This window comes from Amblyomma maculatum, chromosome 11, assembly GCF_055883805.1.
Source record: "Amblyomma maculatum isolate TAMU_Amacu chromosome 11, ASM5588380v1, whole genome shotgun sequence".
NCBI lineage: Eukaryota > Metazoa > Arthropoda > Arachnida > Ixodida > Ixodidae > Amblyomma > Amblyomma maculatum.
Genome location: NC_139354.1, coordinates 59,537,481 through 59,559,070, shown reverse-complemented (window position 1 = coordinate 59,559,070; position 21,590 = coordinate 59,537,481). Strand labels below are relative to the sequence as shown.

Here is a 21,590-nt window from a genome sequence, read left to right as displayed (position 1 = left end):
GACTCGATTTCTTATCTCTCTCGATTCCCTGAGACGAACACGGTGAATTCGTGTTCCTACGTTACGTCACGCATTCTCTCAATGCACGCCCATGTGAACTGGCACATAACACCCTCCAGTGGCATGCATGCCTGCGAGTTTTTGCTGATAACGCTGACTCTTGGTTTTACAGGAAAAGGGCCCTCAAAGGTGTAGCGTTAAAAATTATCAATGAGGAGATTGGCATTCACGTCGACCGTTAGGCTAAATCCTGCCACGGCATACCTAATGCACTTGGGACCGGCTTCGATGACTTTCTTGCATCTTGTTCAGATCAACTTTTTTTGTATTTTGTTCAGATCATATTCTAAAAAATGCCAACATTTTTGTAGTTCGCATGTTAGCATTCGCATCAAGGCGACCACATATCCCTAAGCGTAGCTTCAGCATTTAAATAGCAGGTAGTGAATGCGTGTTGATATATGTTCTGTAATACGAGCGTATGAACCTCAACTGGAATTCAGACCATTCCGGGGTTATTTTAACCAACGGAAACATTCCCAACACGCCTGCCTTAAACTAGTTTCTAATAACTAAAATTTCAAAAACATAAATAACTTGAGAAGATGTACCATAGTCCTCAGTGTAAACTTGCCAGCTGCATTATTTGCTTCAAAATGGCCTCCACATTCTAGAGATTTAAAACTGCAAGATATATTTATGAATTTTGCTAATTGCGCCCACAGTGAGGTATAAATTATATGATCTGATTTTTCTAGGCTAGTTTATATGGCCACTGGCATGATTCTGTTCACTTTGGTTGCTGATCGGTGTAAAAAGTTATAACTTTGATGGAAAACCACAAATGCTCAAATTATGACGAAAAAACAAAACTTATTCGGTTAAATATTGCTTTATCTTATACCCTCACATTCTTTTATCCTGTGTAAATATTTGATGAAAATCGAACATATTGCAAAGTGATAGGTCGCCAACCAAAAACAATTATTACTTCATGTATTTATGATACCTATTTTGAATTTTGTAAAAGGGTTGATGAGAGCAATCGCATCACTTGTAGTTAGAGAGTAGACAATTTTGGTTATTAGGAAATACGTTATTTTCGCATAACCAAGCAAATGACAGATGAGTATTATTTACAAACTTTGGTTAAACTACAAGCAAGAATTTTGGTTAAGAATTTTGTTTTGGTATTTTATTAATGTCGTGTCCAAACAGATTCTAATGTTGTATCCAAATAGAAGTCAGTATAATATTTACGTTGTGAAAATAATACTTGCACATTTACGACAGTAAGCGCTAAGTCATAAATTTTTTTGTCAAAGAATTTTTTTTAATTCTCATGCTGGTCTAAATTGAAAAAAATAAAATAAATAAAAGTACGTGTTTGAACGAACCAAGAATGCGAAACAGCTGGCGACAATTTAGAAATATATGGATGCTGGCAAAAATGTAACGCTATGAATAAATCGTTTTAGCAATAGAACGTGCAATTTTTCAGCCACGCATTCCCAACTAAGTCATGTATAGCTATCATCAGCGCATTAAACACTGCCACAGAGAGAAGATATGGAGAAAAGAAGCGCTCTTTTCAACTCATATCAGCTATGTATTCCTCCAGATATCTGCGCTGAACAGCTAAGTTAAAAGTCAGGGCCGATTTTAAATAATATTACCACTGATTCAAAACAGATGTTTTGTTCTGATTCAAGACGAAACAAGGGTTATGAGTCCCTTAGCACTATCCTGTCAAACGCCTTATTGAATGTTATGTTATAAATAAGTGTACAGGATGTGCTGCCCACGCAACTTTCGGTTATGCATTGACACCACACTTGCCTGAAAATTACAGGATTTCCGAAGCCTACATATTTAGTAGGAAGAATAAAAATTGAAAAAATAAAATAACCTAACGTAAAATTTCGAGAATGCTTCTCTCTTCCCCCTAATTCGCTGCTGGTTTCAAGTACCGCAAAATTACGAGCATACACCTCTACCCCGCCCCTCTCTACCTTGAATTCACTGCTATTTTCTCAGCCCCGCCGGGGTGGTGCAGTGGTAAGACGCCCGATTACTGTGCCGGAGTACCCGGGTTCGAACCCGACCTCGGCGGCTGCGTTTCGATGGAGGCGAAACGAAGAGGCGTCCGTGTGCTGTGCGATGTAAGTGCACGTTAAAGATCCCCAGGTGGTCGAAATTACTCCGTAGCACTCCACTACGGCTCCTCTTTCTCTCTTTCCACTTTCACTCCCACCTTCCTCCCTTCCCTTACGGCGCGGTTGCGGTGTCCACAGAAAACAAGTGAGACAGTTACCGCACCTTTCCCTTCCTATAAATAAATCAGTTTTAATCACATTTTCTCACCATTGCAGGACGCGCCCTGCCCCCATTGCCGCGCAACGTAATCATAACGATAATCCTTAGTGCGCTTTGATGGATTTATAGGAAGAGAAAGACGCGGTAACTGACTCACTTGTTTTTCTGTGGACACCTCAACCGCGCCGTAAGAGAAGGGAGGAAGGTGGGAGTGAAAGGGAAAGAGAGAAAGAGGAGCCGTAGTGGAGGGCTACGGAGTGGTTTCCATCACCTGGGGATCTTTAACGTGCGCTGACATCGCACAGCACACGGACGCCTCTTCGTTTCGCCTCCATCGAAACGCAGCCGCCGAGGTGGGGTTCGAACCCGATTACTCCGGCACAGTGGTCGAGCATCTTACCACTACACCACCCCGACGGGGCCTTAGTGCGCTCTGATTTATTTATAGGAAGCGAAAGGCACGGTAACTGTCTCACTTGTTTTTCCGTGGACACCGCAACCGCGCCGTAAGGGAAGGGAGGAAGATGGGAGTGAAAGTGGAAAGAGAAGAAGAGGAGCCATAGTTGAGGGCTACGGAGTCATTTGAGAAGAAAGAAACAGAAGAAGGAGAGAAAGACGCGCACCGCAACAGCCGTCCTCCACCCCCCAAGCGGTGGGGGGTGCAATGACGGCCTACAACAGATTAAAAATTCGGTGGCTGGCTATCCCCCGCCGAATTCACTGCTAATTTCACATTTTCTCGCCATTGCAGGACGCGCCATGCCCCCATTGCCGCGCAACACCTATACCACTTTCTGTTCTTAGGACGCTCTGAACTCTCAAAGTCAACACAAACAGAAACTGTACTCGTACGGCGACGCCTCACCTGGACGCGCACAGGACGAAAAGGTCGCGACCAAGACATCCGATTCCAGCTGCTGAAAACGCAGGAGGCTGCCGACTAGGCGGGAATTGATGTATAAACTGAATAAGACAATAGCTCACAAACTTAAACACGGCACAGAGAGAAATCGTCGGCTAAAAGCTAGGCACAGTAGCGAAATACTTTCGGCGTCGGCACGTGGATATCAGCGCGCCCAATTCTAAGTTTGATCAGTCCAATTGAAACTAAACATTTCATCCCATGTTTACTGCGCTCAACGTTATTTTCTGGCGGGAAACTTTTGTCATTGCCTTCGTGAATTTCAGAACCATTCCGGGAAATGGTTCTGTCTGTACTTTCCGCGGTAATTTAGTCATATGAAAGGGGTGGCGTAATTTTGTGGTAGCAGTAGTCACTTAATTAAACGACGTTTCAAGTTTAGCGCACACTGCTATTAAAAGCCCTGTTCACCTGTTAGGTCCACCCCTCTTGCGTGCTTTTGAAACACTAATTAATAAAAATGGAAAGAAGTAAAATGCGATGATTTGCAGCCTCAAATGACCATTGCAATGCACAGATTTCCGGAAGGAATTTAATGTTTTTAAGCTATGCTGCGGGTCGTAGTCTCTGCGGTTGAAAATTACTCTTCCTGGTATTAAAAATCATGCGTCAGTAAAGCCACGAGATATCAGACAACGATACAGCCACAACATTTCTAATAGTAGTTAAGGAAGCTGCCGTAAATGCAGAAAGACAAATTAGCAGATATCTTAACGTCCTTTTATTGGACACATCAGCCTTCACGCATGACTCACACCATGCTACAAGCCTTTTGCCTATGAGCTTAGCAGCGCCATCCAGTTCGCATGTCGCGTATTCATGCCGCAAAGACTGGCGGAGAACATCATGCGTTCTAACGCGTCACGTCTTACGATATAGTCAGAGGTGCGCAAAAAAGATAACTGATCCAGTGATTTCCGCTTATCAAAGTGGTACTTAGAATACCTACACTCAGCAAAGAAATATCATCAGTTGTCACAAAAGATTATGTGCAACGCACACCGTGGCCATGTTTAGCCTCCGTTTCTGGTGTGCTCCATTATGTGCAGAAGCTCACATAGAGAAAATATTATATTTCAGCCGACCTACTGGAAGCCAAGTGCAGCTCAAACCCACGATGCCACTCCGGAGAAGGGAGATCCAAACCGGTTTGAGGAGCTGCCTGAGGGGACACCCACTGTTATCGTCGCCAATAATTTGACCAAGGTGTGTGGAAGCTTAATCCTCGGGAAACTTCTTTTCGTACGGATTATCTCATTGTGTACGTGTGCATAAAGAGTGCAGGTTGACGTATCCGAATTTGACGCCGATGATAGCATCTGCGTAGGGAGGCTTGATTTCATTTATACTATTTAACGTCCCATAGCCACTGCGGCTATTTGAGACATCTTAGAGGAGGGCGCCGAAAATTTCGACCACCTGGGGTTCTTTAACGTCAACTCACATCGCACAGCCGGCCTTGTATTTCGCCTTCACCAAAAAGCAGCTGCCGTGACCGGGATTCGATTTCGCTTCTTTGTGTACAGTAACCTAACCATTGCTCTCTAACCATTGCGCTCTAACCATTGCGCCATCGTACCGGGGCCGTGCAGGGACCTGCCTCCTTTCCCCACATACTTATACGAACAACATGTAGAAATCTTGGAAGTCACTTATTATTTATTTTATTTTATTTGCAAGTACTGTTAGCCCTTCCGGACTGTTACAGGGTGGGCAATGTACATTCAAGCAGCACAATAAATTTCCAACTCTTTCTCAAAAGTTTCTAAAGAACAAGTTTTTTCAAATACGCTTCGGTCAAGGTTGTTCCATTCAATGATTGTTTTAGGCAGAAACGAAAATTTAAATACATCAACTCTTGGCACATACGACATCACTACAAAGGAATGATCAGTGCGAGATGACAGTCTCCCGGGCGGCCGCAAGTACAAGCCGGAATCCAAATTGAGTTTATTGTTATAAAGTTGATAAAGGAACTTGAGCCTAGCAATATTTCTACGAATAGCCAAGGTTTGTAGCTCAGCAAGTGAAATAAGTTCGGTTGTGGACTGTGTTCTTCGATAGCGAGAAAACACGAATCTCACTGCTAATCTCTGAATCCGTTCAAGCTTATCTATGAGATATTTTTCGCTTGGATCCCAAATTATGCTCGCGTATTCCAGACTTGGCCTTACCAATGATTTATAAGCTTTTAGTTTTACAGCCGGTGGCGCATCTCTTAACTTTCGCCGTAGGAATCCAAGCTTTCGTTGGGCTGCCCCACAAATATTAGACGCCGATGCCATAGTCGAAGCTTGCAGAAACGTACCTCCAACGAAGAATAAAATAGAGAGTAGTTATAACATCGCGACGAGCATTGCGGATTAGACGCAGTCCGACGACATTAGGGCTTCTTGAGTCGCTTGTAATTAAAGGGATGGGAGCACGGTATTCCTGTACACCCACAGGTAGTCGGTTATATACACCTTTTTTATACTCGTATTCTCACAGGAGGGAGGGGGCAAACATAATTGTCTTTTAACTTTAGCTGGTTGGATCGAGTTGATCATAAACTGCGTCCATATCTGACCTGGCTTGTGCACGTAGCAGAAACTGCATATCTCGTATTCGCGACATTTGGCTTTATACCTAAACCGGCGAAGAGATGAGAGTCAGACCGAGAGTGATTCAGCTCCGACGCGATGCGGCTGGAATCGTGCTGCGCGTAATGGTTGCTGCATAGGCGCACCGCGCAGTTGCTACGACACGTTAAACCAAGCCAGGATGGCGAGTGAGCCTGGTCCTTCTACTGACTCGGCCGAAGAAGCGTACCGTGTCCATCCGCATAGTTGGAGTGGAATAGTAGTGGCCGTAACCGTGAACACGTCGCCTTATGTGCGTATTTCTGAGCGCAACTAAATCGAAACTTGGATAAAAACAAACATCGACCTGCTGCTAAACCAAATAAACCGCGTTGTGACGAGCTGCCTCACACATCGAGCGGAAATTAAGGGATCTCCCCATTACTCCGAGCATGCTTCCATATGATTCTCCGGGGCAGCGACCGGCCAGCCGCTTCTTTGACGATCACGGCTGATCGCTCTGGGAACGTGTCTCTTGTTCTTAACCTAGCCAGAGATAAAGTCATCGTTTTTTCTCATCTTGTACGGCCGCCGCTAGCGATAAACTGTGCGACAATAGCGCCTTATCGAAGAAGGACGCCTTGAGAATTTCTTTTCAACACAGGCTGCCGATTAACAAATATTGTTTTCGCTTTTGGTTAAACCGTGAAATGGCTTGGTATTTTACGCGGTGTTTTTCTGTGTAACTCTAGCCCGTACTTGCAATATCTGCAATACTCGCTTTGTTTCTTTTTACTCATCTTTTTTCGCACTGTTTATTCATAGTTGGTTTTCCCTCTTGTAAGTTAGCGAGTCATCTTTTATCACTATCGTGTCGTGGCGCTTTCTGTTTTGTTCTGTTGTTAGGCAGTGTAATTTGGACTCTAGCTATAAAGATCCAATTGTTTGTAAAAAAAGTGACTTTCTTGAATCTATTCCTCAATCACACACTGATAAACGTACTTCATGGGTTGACCGGCCTAACATTTACCTGTCTACTCAAACCTCATTGAGGGACGATGGGTAAGCGTAAAGGGGATACCCCCGTTCGGCTGACCGTAAAGGCAGGGGTTTCTGACATGCGTATCGCACGTTTGACTCGGTTCAATCTTAGCTGAAACCCGGTTAACTATTTTCTTTAGTGCTACTACGGAGGACACACTGTGCGCACAGAATAAAATCACCTCACTCATAAGCCAAGAATGGCTTTCGCCTTAACAACTGGTCATTGAATAGGGGACTACAAAGGTTGAGGTCCATCTTTCAGAGAATTGAAGAATCAGCTTTGTGAAGTAGTTGAATGTTACGTGTCCGCAGGTAGGAGAATGACACCGCGACACTTACAGCTTAGGACAGAGTACCGAAATATCTTCCATCTGTTAAACAATCATGAACTTGATCAGTTAATGTTTCTGACGCACTTTTAGCAGTGCATAATTGGTTCATTATTGTTATGCTCTGTATTTTTTCAAAGGGTCTTAGACAATTTGGAGGATGCCAGAAATTCTTTTTTTCTTTCCTGACGGGCTGTAGGGAACATGTTATTATCTCAAAACCACAAAATAGAGTATGTACCTCGGGTGTAGAAATTGCATACTTACAAGTATAGTGCAAACTTTCCGGACGCCCTTCTGCTCTGTCTTAAAATTATTTACTTATCACACCTTTTAAAAAGTTCAAAGATATTAAAATAAGCTTAGCGCGGCTGTGCAAGGCTAGCATGGGCAGAAGCTGTCATTGTAAATTATATTCTCCCGAAAAAACGTCAGTGCGGAAAAGTATGATCATCAAAGGTATGCCTCCATTACATTTGAAAAAGGCATATATTTGATCAGATGTGAAGAAGTATACGCATTAGATATGATGCACTCAGCAGTAGACTTCCAGGAAAACTCGAACTCACATAATTGCAAATTTATGTTTGTGTGGAAGTGACGAAGCCTCTGTCTCCAGTCATATACGAATACAAAACGAGGTACTGTGCTCTGAACAACTGAAAAATAAACAGACAAAAATGGCTGATTTTCTACCATATGTAATGCGAATTTACCCCTTTAATGTAATTTGTGTGAGAACTCTGAACTTTCCAGGTTAAAGTTCATTGATTATTTTCGATAATTTTCCCAAATTTCAGGTGTACGGATACAAGCCGGCCTTAAATGGCCTCACAACAAAAATTTACGCGTCTAAGATTACTGTTCTCCTCGGACATAACGGCGCTGGGAAGTCAACATTCATGAGCATTCTAACAGGTTAGTACCTCAAGGCACCTCATTTATCCTGTCATACAGAGTTAACAACTTGTTGGGAAGAGGCAATTAGATTTAGGGCAGAAAAATGTAATCTGTCTTTGTTTGTGGATATATATTTATACGAACAGCTAACATGACTGAGCAAGCCCTGTCGAAAATAACTACACAACCGTGTCAAAAATACGACAAAATATTCTGAAGTTCTGTCGTAAACGGCAGATTTTTCTGTAGTTCTGTAGTACTTTTATGTATTTCTGTGGTGTTTCTGTAGTATATTTCGGTTGTCTGTAGTTTTTTAGCACTTTTCTGTTGTAACTAGAGAAATTTATGATGTTACTACAGAGCGTTCTGCTGTCACAACAGGGTTGCCATCAAAAACCGCGCAGAAATTTTGTCGTACAACAGAAACTGTTCTGTAGTTTTTCCGACTTGGAAACGTTGCTATCCATAATCATTAGGAAGCGAACGTTTTGAGTTTTAGGATGTTTGTTGGAGACGTAACTGGCGCGAACAACGAAGGCTGTTTTAGCAATAGTACAGTGTGCATACTAGCGAGTGTTGACCGTAAAAAAAAAAAAAAATTCCAAATAATTTTAGCACATTACAGTATTGCATTCTAATGTTCTTCGCTATAGTTCCTGTTCAGGGCGCGTTTTTATTATGCCTTATGCGTTGCCTTGTTTCATATCGTAGCGTATTTTGGCGCAACGTTTACATTGTAGAAATGAGCGCCCAACAGGGCCAGCTTCCTTTATATGATGAGTTAAAATGGAAAACGACCACATCAAATTCGCATCCTCGAAGATCTACAGTAATGATTCTGGCTGGCTCAATTGGTGGATAGAATTTTGTTAGGATGGTTGGGAAATTCATTAAATATATCAATGCATAATAAATGAATCGACATGTGCATTACACTCTACCTAATCCTTTTAATTGGCGATAACACAATACTATAGCATGCCTCATAACGGAAAATGCTCTCTTGTATATACGGCACGACTTTCATTGTTTTGATGTGTTTTTTTTTAATTTTATCATCAAGCTTGCTGGATATCGGAGAGCTTAAACGTATTTCTTTCTCGCTGTCGCAGCCAAAAATCATGTGTGTTATGTACTATTCTTTATTCTATTTAGGCCGCAAATATAAAAAATATAAAGATGCATCATGTGAAGACTCAGATGCTCTGATAAATTAAAAAGAAAACACGTAGCGATGTACAGAGGTGCAGTAATTCATTTTCCCACAAATCGTCAAACAGACAGGTGGTCCAAACAGCGACTGTGATATCGATGTTTCCGGTTTTAATTCTAACGTAACAAGGTATCACCGTTGGTGAAGGGATCATAACAAGCACTACATTATGTGTTTCAACTCTCCTTCTCAGAGTGGATGTTCTTAGCGTCAGTGTTGGGGATGGCGTACCGTTTGCTTCTAGGAAGCGTTAAAAATCTATCGTTTTATATCACCGCAAATCTGCTGCACGTAAAAATAAACCTCTAAACTCGCTTGTTTAGAACGAGGCGTAAATCCTAACAAAAGGCAAATAAATGCCAATAAAAGCAGCCGCCTCAGACTTCTATTATAGCGCTTTAAGGGATATTATTTCCATGAAAGCCAGCTGCAAAATAAAAATATCGAAGGAGCCATTCTGCTGTAAAACCCTCAACCTAATATACATTGTAAATGATATTTGATTAAATATTGCATAAAGGTGCATACACCGAGAACCAGTATATAGTCACAAGTACCACTAACTCTACTAATAAGTCCGTAAGCACCTCATGATCAATATACCAAACACTAGTGCCAAATAAAGTAATAGATATTTTAATATTGAAGGTGTTTCAAGCCTTCACGTAATGACTGACACTCATTACAGTGGCCTTAGTCGAAATTTCAGTTTTAGACATGTGCTGCTTATAAACTCACATTTCGGGACATGCCCATTTTCGTGTATGTGCTGTTTGATCACATATTTGGCACCATAAACCTGCTATATTTGGCACAGATGGCCGCCAATATGTGCGCCTTTTTCACCGAGAAAATAAAAACCATCAAGAAAAGGGTAGGAAAAAATTGCTTATTAAAATAGCAAAATCAATAGGGGAATAAAAGCAGCTACAAGGAACGCATGTAAAAGAGTATTTGTAAGCGATGGTGCAAAATTGAAAATACACATTTTAAACACCATGCGACCACCTGCATACGGAGTAATAAAAATACAAATGAGAAAAGATCTGTATAATATTTCAATAGATAGTTCTAGGCCCGCTTGCACAAAACACTCTTAAGACTGTCTTAGCTAAGTCCAGACTTAACTGGAGTCTAAAGAATAGGCCACTAGCATGGCCGCTTAAGACTGAAGTCAAGACTGGGATTCAGTCTTGACTTGAATAAGTCGCTTGTATGATTACGACTCTAGTGCTGTCTTGGTTAAGACACAAGGACGCCAGGTGTCTAAGTAGAGAAATTAGGGAAATACAGGGATGCGTTGGCACTGTCCCTGCTGTAAGATGTACACATTCCGTCAATTTTGCGTTGTGTAAAATCCGTGCCATTGCTTTTTGCGGCTTAAGATTGTGTTACGAGGAAAAATGCCCCAAGTGGTTGCTGAGGCCGTTCTGGGAAGCCACTCTGGTGAACATGAACCCGAAGCGTTCGACGTTCGAAACACGAGCCGTCTTAAATAAGCTTGGTCTTTCTAAAGACACCATTTAAGTCTGGACTTAGCTCGGACTTCATCGTGCAAGCCGGCCCTGTTCTTATGTATCTCAAGCAGAGCTGTTTAAATAATAACGATGGAAGAGATCACGCGAGAATCGAAGAACAATGTTGCAGGCTTCGTGTACAGGGTTGATTTGAAATTTTATAGACCATATATGTGCATATTATCACCTAGGATACTGACTTTTTTTCACTATTTTTGGCAAATACTAGCGTAGTAGCGAAATTTGAACTAGTAGCAGCAGGTTTAACAGTTATTATTTTGAACGCTAGTGTTTATATTCTCGTAAAGCAGTCTGAAGAAAATAAGCGCCAAATTGCCATCCGTTGTGAGCCCGATGTGAGCCCCATAGATACTAATGAGGGAGCTGCTGTGAGCTGTGAGCTCCCATATGGCTTCCATTTTGGGAGCGATGCTGCAATATTTGCTTAGAGCCGTAAGAACAAATTGAGGGTTTGAAACGCGGGATCCAGTGTGAAGCTCATTTGAGCTGACCCCAGCTTCCCATTCTCTCCCATTGAAACCCAAAGCAGGTGGCACACACCGGCCTCCCACATTCGGCTAAAACTCCTTGAAGGGGGTAGCCCAACCAGCTTTTACGATGTTCCATGTTCTGGAAATGTCTGAGCATCTTCAAAGAAAAAACACTTTGTTTTTTTTTCTTTCATGCCCTTCATCAGTACAGACGGGAACGATGCGACATCTAAAAAACACCGTAAGCGGAAGGAGAAAATATGCGTATTTCAGGGGTAGCCGCTACCCCAGACAAGCTGGTCGTAATCGCAAGCCGTATTACAGCCTGGTACAAAGTAGCCCGGCGGATGTATTTGTAAACAGTAAAAAATATGGTCAGTGTGGCCTGCTTACAGTTAGTCTCCACCGCTTTTTTTTGCAGGCAGCGCGTATTTGCCTAGCGTTAAACTCTGCCAGGGTTAGTATCCAATGGCGGCCAATTAATTGCCAAATATCTGAATGAGTTCTATAAAGTGTCAACTGGCCCAATTCTATTGATCCACTTTTTCTCCATAAGAGAGCGTTTCAAGTATCAGGAGGCGTGCTCCAAACCAAACTGCCGATGCCGGGCCTATACAGATCCAACATTTTTGTTATTAGATATATTTCGTAATAAGGTTTGTTATATAAACATTGTATCTGGCAGCATTCGAAAATTATTTCTGTCGGCTTCAACTAATAGTTTTATTTATTTTGCTCAGGGATGCAGGCACCAACCAGTGGAGTGGCTCGAGTCTGTGGCTACAACGTGACGACAAATCGCAGCCAAGTACGCCAACTGGTCAGTTTCTGCCAGCAGACTGACATCTTCTTCGAGAACATGACCTGCGTCGAGAACCTCCTTTACTTCGGATCGGTACGCAGGGTGTGATCTCCTGACTTAACATAACTTCCTCAAGATAATGAAATTGTTTTAAGGGGAACCACCCCTCATCAGCACTGCTTCGTATAGTACAAGGACTCAAACAAATCTGAGTTTTCTTAGGGGCTTACAAGCCCTGTGTTTACAACCAACCTAACTGGTTGTTTTATTTCGTGCGAAGCTATATACCTCGTGTAATTTTCGCAAGCACTTTTTTATTTTATAAGGTAAGCTTTGTTCTGTACATTTATCTTCCTCTAAGTTTAATTTTGGCAGCTACGAAACGTATATTTTCGACAGCATATTTTCAGATTGTACTCAGAACATTCCCCTCGCTTCAAACCAAAAGCAGCACAATTACATTTCGCACCATGTGCTGTTGTTCCCCTTAATCTCGACAAAGTCCCCATTTTCTCCGCCATGGTGGGGCAGTGGTGAGGGCGTTCAATTACTTTGTCAGGAATTAGCGATCGAACCTCGCCCGCGATGAACTCATGTCAAAGTACAATGCCTGGAATGAGGAAACTAGGCTAACGTCTATTTTGCCCTTCTAGATCCTGCCCGAATTTGGTTCAAAATAGTGAGACTTTGTTGAAGGATTGGGAGGCATTAAAAAGGGAGTTTATGGCGGCCTTGGCAAATGCCGTCAGACAAGAAAGAGCCCAGGCCCGCCACCTTCAAACCCGAATTCAGCTCTCGAATGAGTCGGTCATTTCTTACGTCCAAGAGATGAAACGTCTTTTCAACCGGCCGATCAGTAGAACAATGTCAACTTCCTGATGCGAGGTGTAAAAGAGAAACTTTTACCAATTTCCTATGCCAGCCACCAAAAACCGCTGCGGAATTCACTGAAGAGGCTGCAAGCATTGAAAAATTGGAGGGCACTATAAACCTCTAATGTGCGATTAGGCAAAAGCAGCGCGGTGGAGCTTTTTTCTGAATATTTCTCTTCCTCTCAGTTTGATGTTTGGAAACTACGGAACCTAGGCTCCATCCTGGAGGCACTGACCACATGTTTTCGGATTGTAGTCAGACAAAACGTTGCCTCCGGTTCAAACCGCAAGCAGCACAATTACATTTGCCACCATGTGCTGCAGGTACTCTTCATCTGGACAAAGTCCCTATTTTCCCCGCCGTGGGGGGGTAGTGGTTAGGGCGTTCGAGTACTGTCTCAGGAATTAGGGATCGAGCGCTGGCCGCGGCAGCGGCTTTTTGATGGAGGCGAAAAGCAAGACGCCAATGTGCTGTGCGATGTCAGTGCACGTTAAAGAACTCCAGGTGGTCTAAATTTCCGGAGCCATCATCTGCGGCGTCTCTCATAGCCTTAGTCTATTTGGGACGTTAAACACTGCAAATTCTCTAAATCTTCCCTTCATTATCTTCCTTCGTCATGATGCGATGCACCTACGAGAAAATCACAGCTCTCGTCCTAATCTTCTCGCTGAGAACATATGTCAAAATAGCCTTCATTGATATCACACAATCTGAAGCACGGTGCTAAAAACAACAAAATACGTCCTCTAGAAGGGACTTCCAATATTGCCGATGAATGCATTTGATGAAGCGTAACAAATGGTTTACACTTAGCAACGACTAGTTCACAAAATGACGCGTCTGTATTTCGACGAATATTGAGTCTTAGCTTATTTAAAACTATTCGTTGATGGCACTCACGCCTGCTTATGAGAAGGGCATAATCCCACCACGGTGGTTCTGTGGGTATGACGCTCGGCTAATCAACAAGAGTGCCCCGATTTTCATCCGCCTGCCAGTGTGGCTGCACTTCGATGGAGGTGGAAGGAGAGATGTCCGTGAGCCGTGCGATGTCAGTGATTGTTAAAAATCCCCAAATGGTGGAAATAACTCCGAAGCCCTTACCTACGGCAACTCGGTTTACCTTTCTTTTTGAATCCACTCTTTTTTCTCTTAAGATGCGGCTCTGGTTTCCACAGGGAAGTGTGAAGGATACTGGCCCTTTTCCTTCTTATAAACCAATTTACAATTTGACTAGGTATGCCCTGTTACTATAAGATCTGTTGATCAATGTCAATGCACGTTGGAAATCCGCAGGTGGCCAAAATTTGTCCGCAGCTCTCCGCTGCGGCACCTCGGTCTTTCAGCCTTCACTCCCACCTTACCCCTTCCCTTATGACGGTTGTCAGGTGTCCACGTGCGATACGCGCTTTTGCTATGCGATGTACAAGTTCAAACTGTGAAATAACGCCACTTTGAGGAGGAGGAGGACAAACTTTTATTAACTGAGGAAGCCAGCTGGGTAGGAGATTCCGCGCTAAGTGGCCCGGAGCCCTTGAGGTTTAGCGACCTGGGTTGCACGCTCGATGGCCCGCTGTCGAACTAGCGGATCCGAGTTGACCATATCGGCTTCCTACTGCTCGCAGATAGAGAGCTGTAGATCCCACTGAGCGGAGTCTCGTGGGCATGCCCATAGTATGTGGTTTACGTTGGCCTTCTGGTGGCATAAGTTACAGTAAGGAGTGTATAATGCAGAGTATTAATGGTCGTAGGTGAGTTGATTTAGAAAGCAATGGGTCTATAATTTTCGCCAGGTGACCTCCTGTGCCTTTTTGAGAGATGTGTGTCCCGGAGAGTATAGGGTACGTGTTTGACGGCAGTGTAGTATAATTTTTTTATAGAAAACCATACGGTCCCTCGCCGATCTGATGAGTGGTTGTCCCGTCGCCCGGCTGACGAGTCCTCGGGCGAAATTGATGGCAGCCTCGTTAAGAATGCTAGTAGAACAAATTATACTCTAAAAATTAGACAAACACGCTCTGAATTTAGGGCGCAATACGTGACAGTGCTAACTATCCGGGTTCGAGGCCTACGTTGCAGATCCTAATTCAGATTTATAAATCATGCTACTAGATAATTATATAATCTTAATTTATGCCCCTGTTATACATCCTACATGGATGCACACGCGGTGGTGCGGGTCATAGTTGTGTTTCCGTTCTTGCTGGGCGGTTTCAGTACATGAGGTTTTTAGAGGGTTGGCTTTACTGCTTCCACACTGAAGATGGTTTTATATTTTCGTTCCGCTGTATATACTATGGTTTGTAAACCATTCTGGTCAGGCCAATTCACACCACGGTTCGTATAAGATTTTGTGGACCGCTTATATGGCACATAATTTCGAAAGAGTATCAAAGAATTGATGTGTTACGCAGCACAAAATTACTAGTGCACGCAAGAGATTCACACTGAAGACCTTTGTTATCCATGCTAATTCCTCTCATGAACCATCCTTTACCATGTGCCAGCTGCAGTGGGGAAGAAGAGTAGAGAAGGTAGTCCAGGGCGCCTCTTTAAAATGCCCTTTTTAGGGTGGTGCAAAGGAAAGATGCTCAATTGTGTACAATTGAATCGCGCCACAAGGAAGAGGAGGGACTGAAAGAAAAGGTTGGCATAGTAGGTAAAGGGCACCGGCATAATAATAAATTGATTTAAAAGGCGGCTCCATTTGGTGAAGACGAAACGGGAAGGCGTCCGTGTGCTGGGCGGGGTCAGTGTGTGTTAAAGGTTCCTAGATGGTCAAGGGTGAGGACAAACATCTTTATTCTCTCAGTGGGGGGACCCTCCCTCCAGGGCTGATTGGCCAAGGCAACAGTAACTGCCTAGTGAACCAGCCATTGCTGGCGCTCACAGAAGAGGTCCTGAGGGCGGCCTCCTGATCTTCTATGCAGGGGTTAGGGAGTTGAAAAAGAGGGGTAACCCGGAACGCCCATCCCATGTTCTAGAGAGTTAACCGCTCACACAATGAGGGCAGTCAAGGGAGCAAAGGAAGGGGTACCAGACGTTAAGGAGAGATGATGAAAGAAAGGTAAGTGTGTAGGCGGCAGTAAGTCGCTGCCTGTTGGGTTGACAAGTTTCGAGAATGGGGTAGTAGTTAACGGCAAGCCAGTCTGCAGTGTTAAAACAGTTCTGTGTATGCAAGGACCGGGGTGGGATATGAGTGATCGGGGAGGAAAGGCTCGGGGAAGGGGACCGCCAGCGTTTCAATGGGCAGCTTCATTGCCGGTCATCGACTATGTATCGAAATACTGATCACACTGATAATTTGAGGAGGGTTAGCGAGGGGATCCGAAGGCTGATGCCACCAATGCGAGCGCGAAGATAGACGGCAGTACATGCGGGTATCTGACATGATGGTAGTTCGGGCATTAGTGCCGGCGGCCAGAGCAATGACTGCTTCATCCACAATACTCGGTTCAGTGGTGTGAAGAGAGGCACAGTTGAAGAGAGTGCCCGCTGGAGCTACCACGTTATTTGCCGTGTGACCGTTAGCAGAGCCCGTAGTGTCTATGTACAGAGTATCCGGCTGGCTGTCCCATACTCGTGAGAGGTGGATGGCTCTTACCTATCGGCAGGCCTATGCTTAGTGATATTTTGCTTGGGAAGAGATTTGACGCTAATCCATTGCCGGCTATTTTGTGGCAATACCTTGTGGTTTGGGATGGTATGGGGCGCAGCAATACTGAGAGTTTGAAGGACACGTCTTTCAATGCAAGAGGCTGCTAAGCGGACGAATTATGCCAGGCGATGTATTGATGTATTACATGCAACTCTTCAATGATGTTATATATACCAAGTTGGAGTAAGCGGTAGGTAGGCGTGCATTGAGGAAACCGCAGGGCTATCTTGACTGTTTTTCTGACACGAGTGTTCAACCGGATGAGTTCCTGCTTACGAACAGGATGGTTTGCTTGGAATAGGTAATCCGGGCTATTGAATGCGGTGACCAGCTGTAGGGCATATCGCAGAATATTACCGTAGTTTCGATGTTTGACTCGTTCAAGCATTCGTATAATGTGATCGGTGTTGTTGATGAAATGAATTAGAGTAGGGAAATGGGAGCAGCCGTTAGGGATAATGAGGCCGACGACCTTGATCTTTGGCTTCACTTCTCAGTTGGCAATCCAGGGGAGGTCGCACTGTGAGGTGGATGTCGAAATTATTTCGTAACCCTCCGCTGCGGCTACTCTTTCTTTCTTTCTTTCTTTCCACTTTCCACTTTCCCTCATCTCCATTCCTTCGGTGAGGGTAAGATGTCCACAGAAAAAATGTGACAAATACGTCAAGTTTTTTCTTGTAAGCAATTTACAAAACTCGGCTTACTAAACTTACTAAGCACAGAAACAGGCCAGGATCGAAGCCGCCGAAGTGACTTAGGCTACTGTTGATGTCTAACGCTCTTCAAATTTGGCTCAATGATAATTTAGTCATTACAATACTTAAGGACCGCGTCCGAATTCTATACTGCAGTAGCTACCTGAGTTCGCTGCCCAAGACAATCGGCAATTTTGAGTGCTCTCAGAACGTAACATATTCTATCAGCGAAAAAATGATCGAACATGCCACGATCCGATTAAATTTGCCAATTACATGCTCTAGATGATTTCGCCGATGATGCCGGTGTAGGATTTGATGAAGAGACATACAGCCTTTGTCAAAAGTAGAACCCAGGGGGTGGGCTTCTGGGCAATGTAGCGGCGCTGACTTTGCATTAGTGGATGTACTTACCAGTTGAGAGGGTAGGAAAAAAAAATATTCGAACCATGCAAGACTTCGGAACACTGAATAGCTCTTTCTGTCTCCATATATATATATATATATATATATATATATAAGGAGATAAATATGAGGGTACTCGTTATAATGCATGCAGGAAAGAAGCCAACCGTCGGCGTGGCCAAGGAAAGCATTGGGGATTGTATTTTGTCTTTTTGTAGTTTTATTTTTTTTACTTTGGTAATCACATAAATGAGTTATGTAATCTGTTTAGGAGAACGTTAATTAAACACAAAGTAGAAGGAAAAACAACATGTCGATGGTGGGAACCGAACCCACGACCTCCGAATATCGCGTCCGGTCCTCTTCCAACTGAGCCACATCGGCCACTGTCCCACCTGCTACTTTCTTTGGTATTTATGTTGTCTGTATACGAACCTTGAGAGTGTTCACCAGCGCCACCTTCAACCATAGCGGCGGACGTGGAACGTCCTTTGTTACCGCCAGCGTCACGTAGAACGTGATCAAAGCGAGGGCGAAAGCTGTGCTAGTACCCTCTCACGCTACCTATGGCTTGAAGACTGCCAGAACCGACACCCCCGTAAGCTACAAGTTGATAAATTAAGGGGAAAACAGGGTGCTCCTTACAATGCATGAAAGAAAGAAGTCAACAGTCGCCAAGGCCAAGGAAAGTGTTCGGGATGGTACTTTTTGTCTTTTTTTCTTTTTTTAATGTTTACTTGGACAATCACAGAAATTAGTAATGTAATCTGTTTAGGGGAAAGGTAATTAAACACAAAGTCGAAGAAAAAACAATGTGCCGAGGGTGGGAACCGAACCCACGACCTCCGAATATCGCGTCCGGTGCTCTTCCAACTGAGCTACATCAGCCGCTGTCCCTCCTTGCTACTTTCTTGGGTATTTATGGTGTCTGCATACGAACCTTGAGAGTGTTCACCAGCGCCACCCTCAACCATAGCGATGGACGTGGAACGTCCTGTGTTACCGCCAGCGTCACATAGGGCGTGATCAAGAGCGAGGGCGAAAGCTGTGTGTCCGCATCCCTATCTTTCAGATCTGGTCGATAAATGACATGAATGTCATACTCCTGGGACCGAGAGCTCAGCGAGCAAGGTGGCCGGTTGGGTCTTTCAGAGAAACCAGCCAGCACAAAGCGTGGTGATCGGTCACGATATAAAACGGTCACACATACAAATAGGCACGAAATTATCCGATGGCCCAAATGATGGCGAAAGATTATATTGCTGTTACAGAATAATTAGACTCTGCTTTCGTCCATTTTCGGTTGGCATATGCCACAACATACTCGCTGAAGCCAGACTTAATTTGAGTAAAGACGGCACTGAGCTCAATACCACTGGCGTCAGTTTGAACCTCCGTAGGCGCCATCGGACCAAAGTGGTGGAGAATGAGAGGTGAAACGAAAAGGCGGCTTAAAGTGTCGAAGGCTTTATCGCAGGCTGGAGTCCAGGCGGAAAGGTCGGAGCTGCCAGCAAGGAGCTGGCGATGATAGAGGCGAAGTGCAAGGTGAAACGTCTAAAGTAGGAACAGAGCCAATAGAGCTACGGAGCTGCTTCAGGGAGGTTGGCTTCGGAAACCCTGCCACAATGCGAAGGCTGGTGGGGTCGGGACGAATGCCTTCCTTAGAAACTACGTGACCTAAAATTGTGAGTTTTCGAGCAGCAAAGTGGCACTTCTTCAAATTCAACTGAAGCCCATCGTCGGCGAGACACGTAGGGACATGCTTCAGCCAGAGAAGGTGAGAAGAAAAGACGGTAGAAAAAATACGATGTCATGAAAATAACAAAGACAGGTCTGCCACTCTATAGTCCATCAGGACCTCGAAAGTAGCTGGGTCATTGTAAAGGCCAAATTCATAAAGGTGAACTCGTATAAGCCGTCAGTTGTTATAAAGGTAGTTTTCGAGCGGTCATCGTCAGCCATCAGCACCTGCCAGTAGCTAGAGCGCAAATCCAAAGAGGAGTAATACTCGGCTCTTTGAAAACAGGTCAAGGCGTCATCGATTCGTGGCAGAGGCTAGACGTATTTACGCGCAATCTTGTTTAGCCTACGGTAATCGACGCAAATTTGAAATGAACCATCGTTCTTAGTGACCAAAACAACCGGAGAAGTCTATGGGATGGCTGTATGACGCCCCGGCAAAGCATATCGTCCACGTTACCAGCAATGACTTGCCGCTCAGAGGCCGACACGCGATAATAACGTTGTCGCAAAGGTACGTTTCTACCAGTGTCGATTGTGTGCGTAAGGACAGACGTGCGACCCATTGCAGCGTGAGGAAGGTCGAAGGCAGAAGTGAAGCTCTATAGGAGGGCAGCGAGCTGATTGCGTGGCGTGGTTGGAAGATCTGCGTCAATAGCTTGTTGAAAAACATCGGCTGGTGTCGAAGAGGTCGCTATATCGCCAGAGCTGAGAACATTGTCGAATGAAGTAGGTGTGACAGGAATACTATTTGCAAACGTGGGATCAAGTTCTTCAATATGACCGAGAAACTCGCCGCGCAGCAGGACGGACGGGCACTAAAATGGATTCGAGCCGTACATTTCACTACGGCCATTTTTAAACTTGAGAACAGGAAACGGAAGCAGGAGGCAGGGACGGCGGCATGAAGCGGCATCAGAAGGTTTGAAGGCAGTCGAAGTAGCAATGCTTTCACAGTAGAGTGGAACGAGGGCAGCAGAAAAATGAGGAATGTATACGTCATTGGCGCCAAGGCGTTTTGCAGACCGGGTAGGGATGTCACACAAGATCGTATCACAAAAAGAAAAAATGCTACTTCCGCGCGGGCGCAGTCAATAACGGCACGATGAGCGGAAAGGAAATTGTAACCCAGGATGATGTCGTGTGAGCAGTGAGACAGTAAAGTAAACTCGATGGTGTATAAGACGTCGTCGACGAGAACACGGGCCGTGTACGCCGCTGAGGGATGAATGCGCTCTGATGAGGCGGTGCAAAGCGAAAAGTTAGACAGCGTGGTGGTCACCTTGGGAAGACGACGGCAAAGAGCTTCACTAATGACGGATACGGCAGCGCCCATGTCAACAAGAGCGAGTATTGCGAAGCCGTCGACAAACACTTGTATTACGTTAGCGGGAGAACACGGAGGACTTGAAGAATTCGAACCAAGCGTAGTTCTTTTCCCGGGAACTTCGATTGTTAGTTTCCCTCAACAGCGCCGGTAGAACGCCGGAGAAGCGGGGACGGTGAACGGTGACGAGGGGAAGATGATCGGCGAGTAGTATACATTTGATTGTCGTGACGCAAAGTTGGAACCTGGTGGAGGTCTCGGCGAGGGCTGGTCGGTATTGTACGAGTAGTTGCAGAGGTCAGATCGAGAAGGTGGAAGGCGTTGGCGGCAAAGGCGTGCAACATGGCCTGGTAGCCCGCAAGAATAGCAGATTGGCCGGTTGTCCGTGGTACGCCAAGGGTCCGTAGGGCTTTGGCGTTCCCTTGGAACAGGAACATGGAATACAGACCCTGGTATACGCGAACGACGGTTTGAAGAGGCGACGTGGTAGGAAACAGATGCGGTTGGTATTAGTGGCCTGGCTGTTACTTGGGCGTACGTCGGTGGTGCCGTTACTTGCGTCTGGACAGGGCTGGGTGGCAGCACAGGACTAGGCGGAAGAGCATCAGTGATGTGGTATTGCAGGACACGTTGTATGGTAGGGGCTAAAGATGAAGCCATGCCAGGAACAAGGCGGCGCCAGTATCTTGTAATTGAGGGACGAGGGATAGCTGGCGGGTGACCTCTTCTCGAACGAAGGCTTTGATTTGTTGAATCAGAGGGCTGTCCTCTGATGAAGTAGAACCACCGAGTGCTAA

At 44.7% G+C, this 21,590-nt stretch overlaps 1 protein-coding gene across 1 annotated transcript in view; it reads left to right on the top strand.

Annotated features, from left to right (window-relative positions):
- LOC146173910 (phospholipid-transporting ATPase ABCA3-like) overlaps positions 1-21,590 on the top strand; it is a 127,574-nt gene that overhangs the window by 42,986 nt on the left and 62,998 nt on the right. Inside the window, exons 8-11 of the mRNA XM_084585298.1 lie at positions 4,319-4,444; positions 7,973-8,090; positions 12,034-12,197; positions 15,482-15,502. Of these exons, the coding sequence (XP_084441424.1) occupies positions 4,319-4,444; positions 7,973-8,090; positions 12,034-12,197; positions 15,482-15,502 (429 nt within the window). The remainder of the gene's footprint in view (positions 1-4,318; positions 4,445-7,972; positions 8,091-12,033; positions 12,198-15,481; positions 15,503-21,590) is intronic.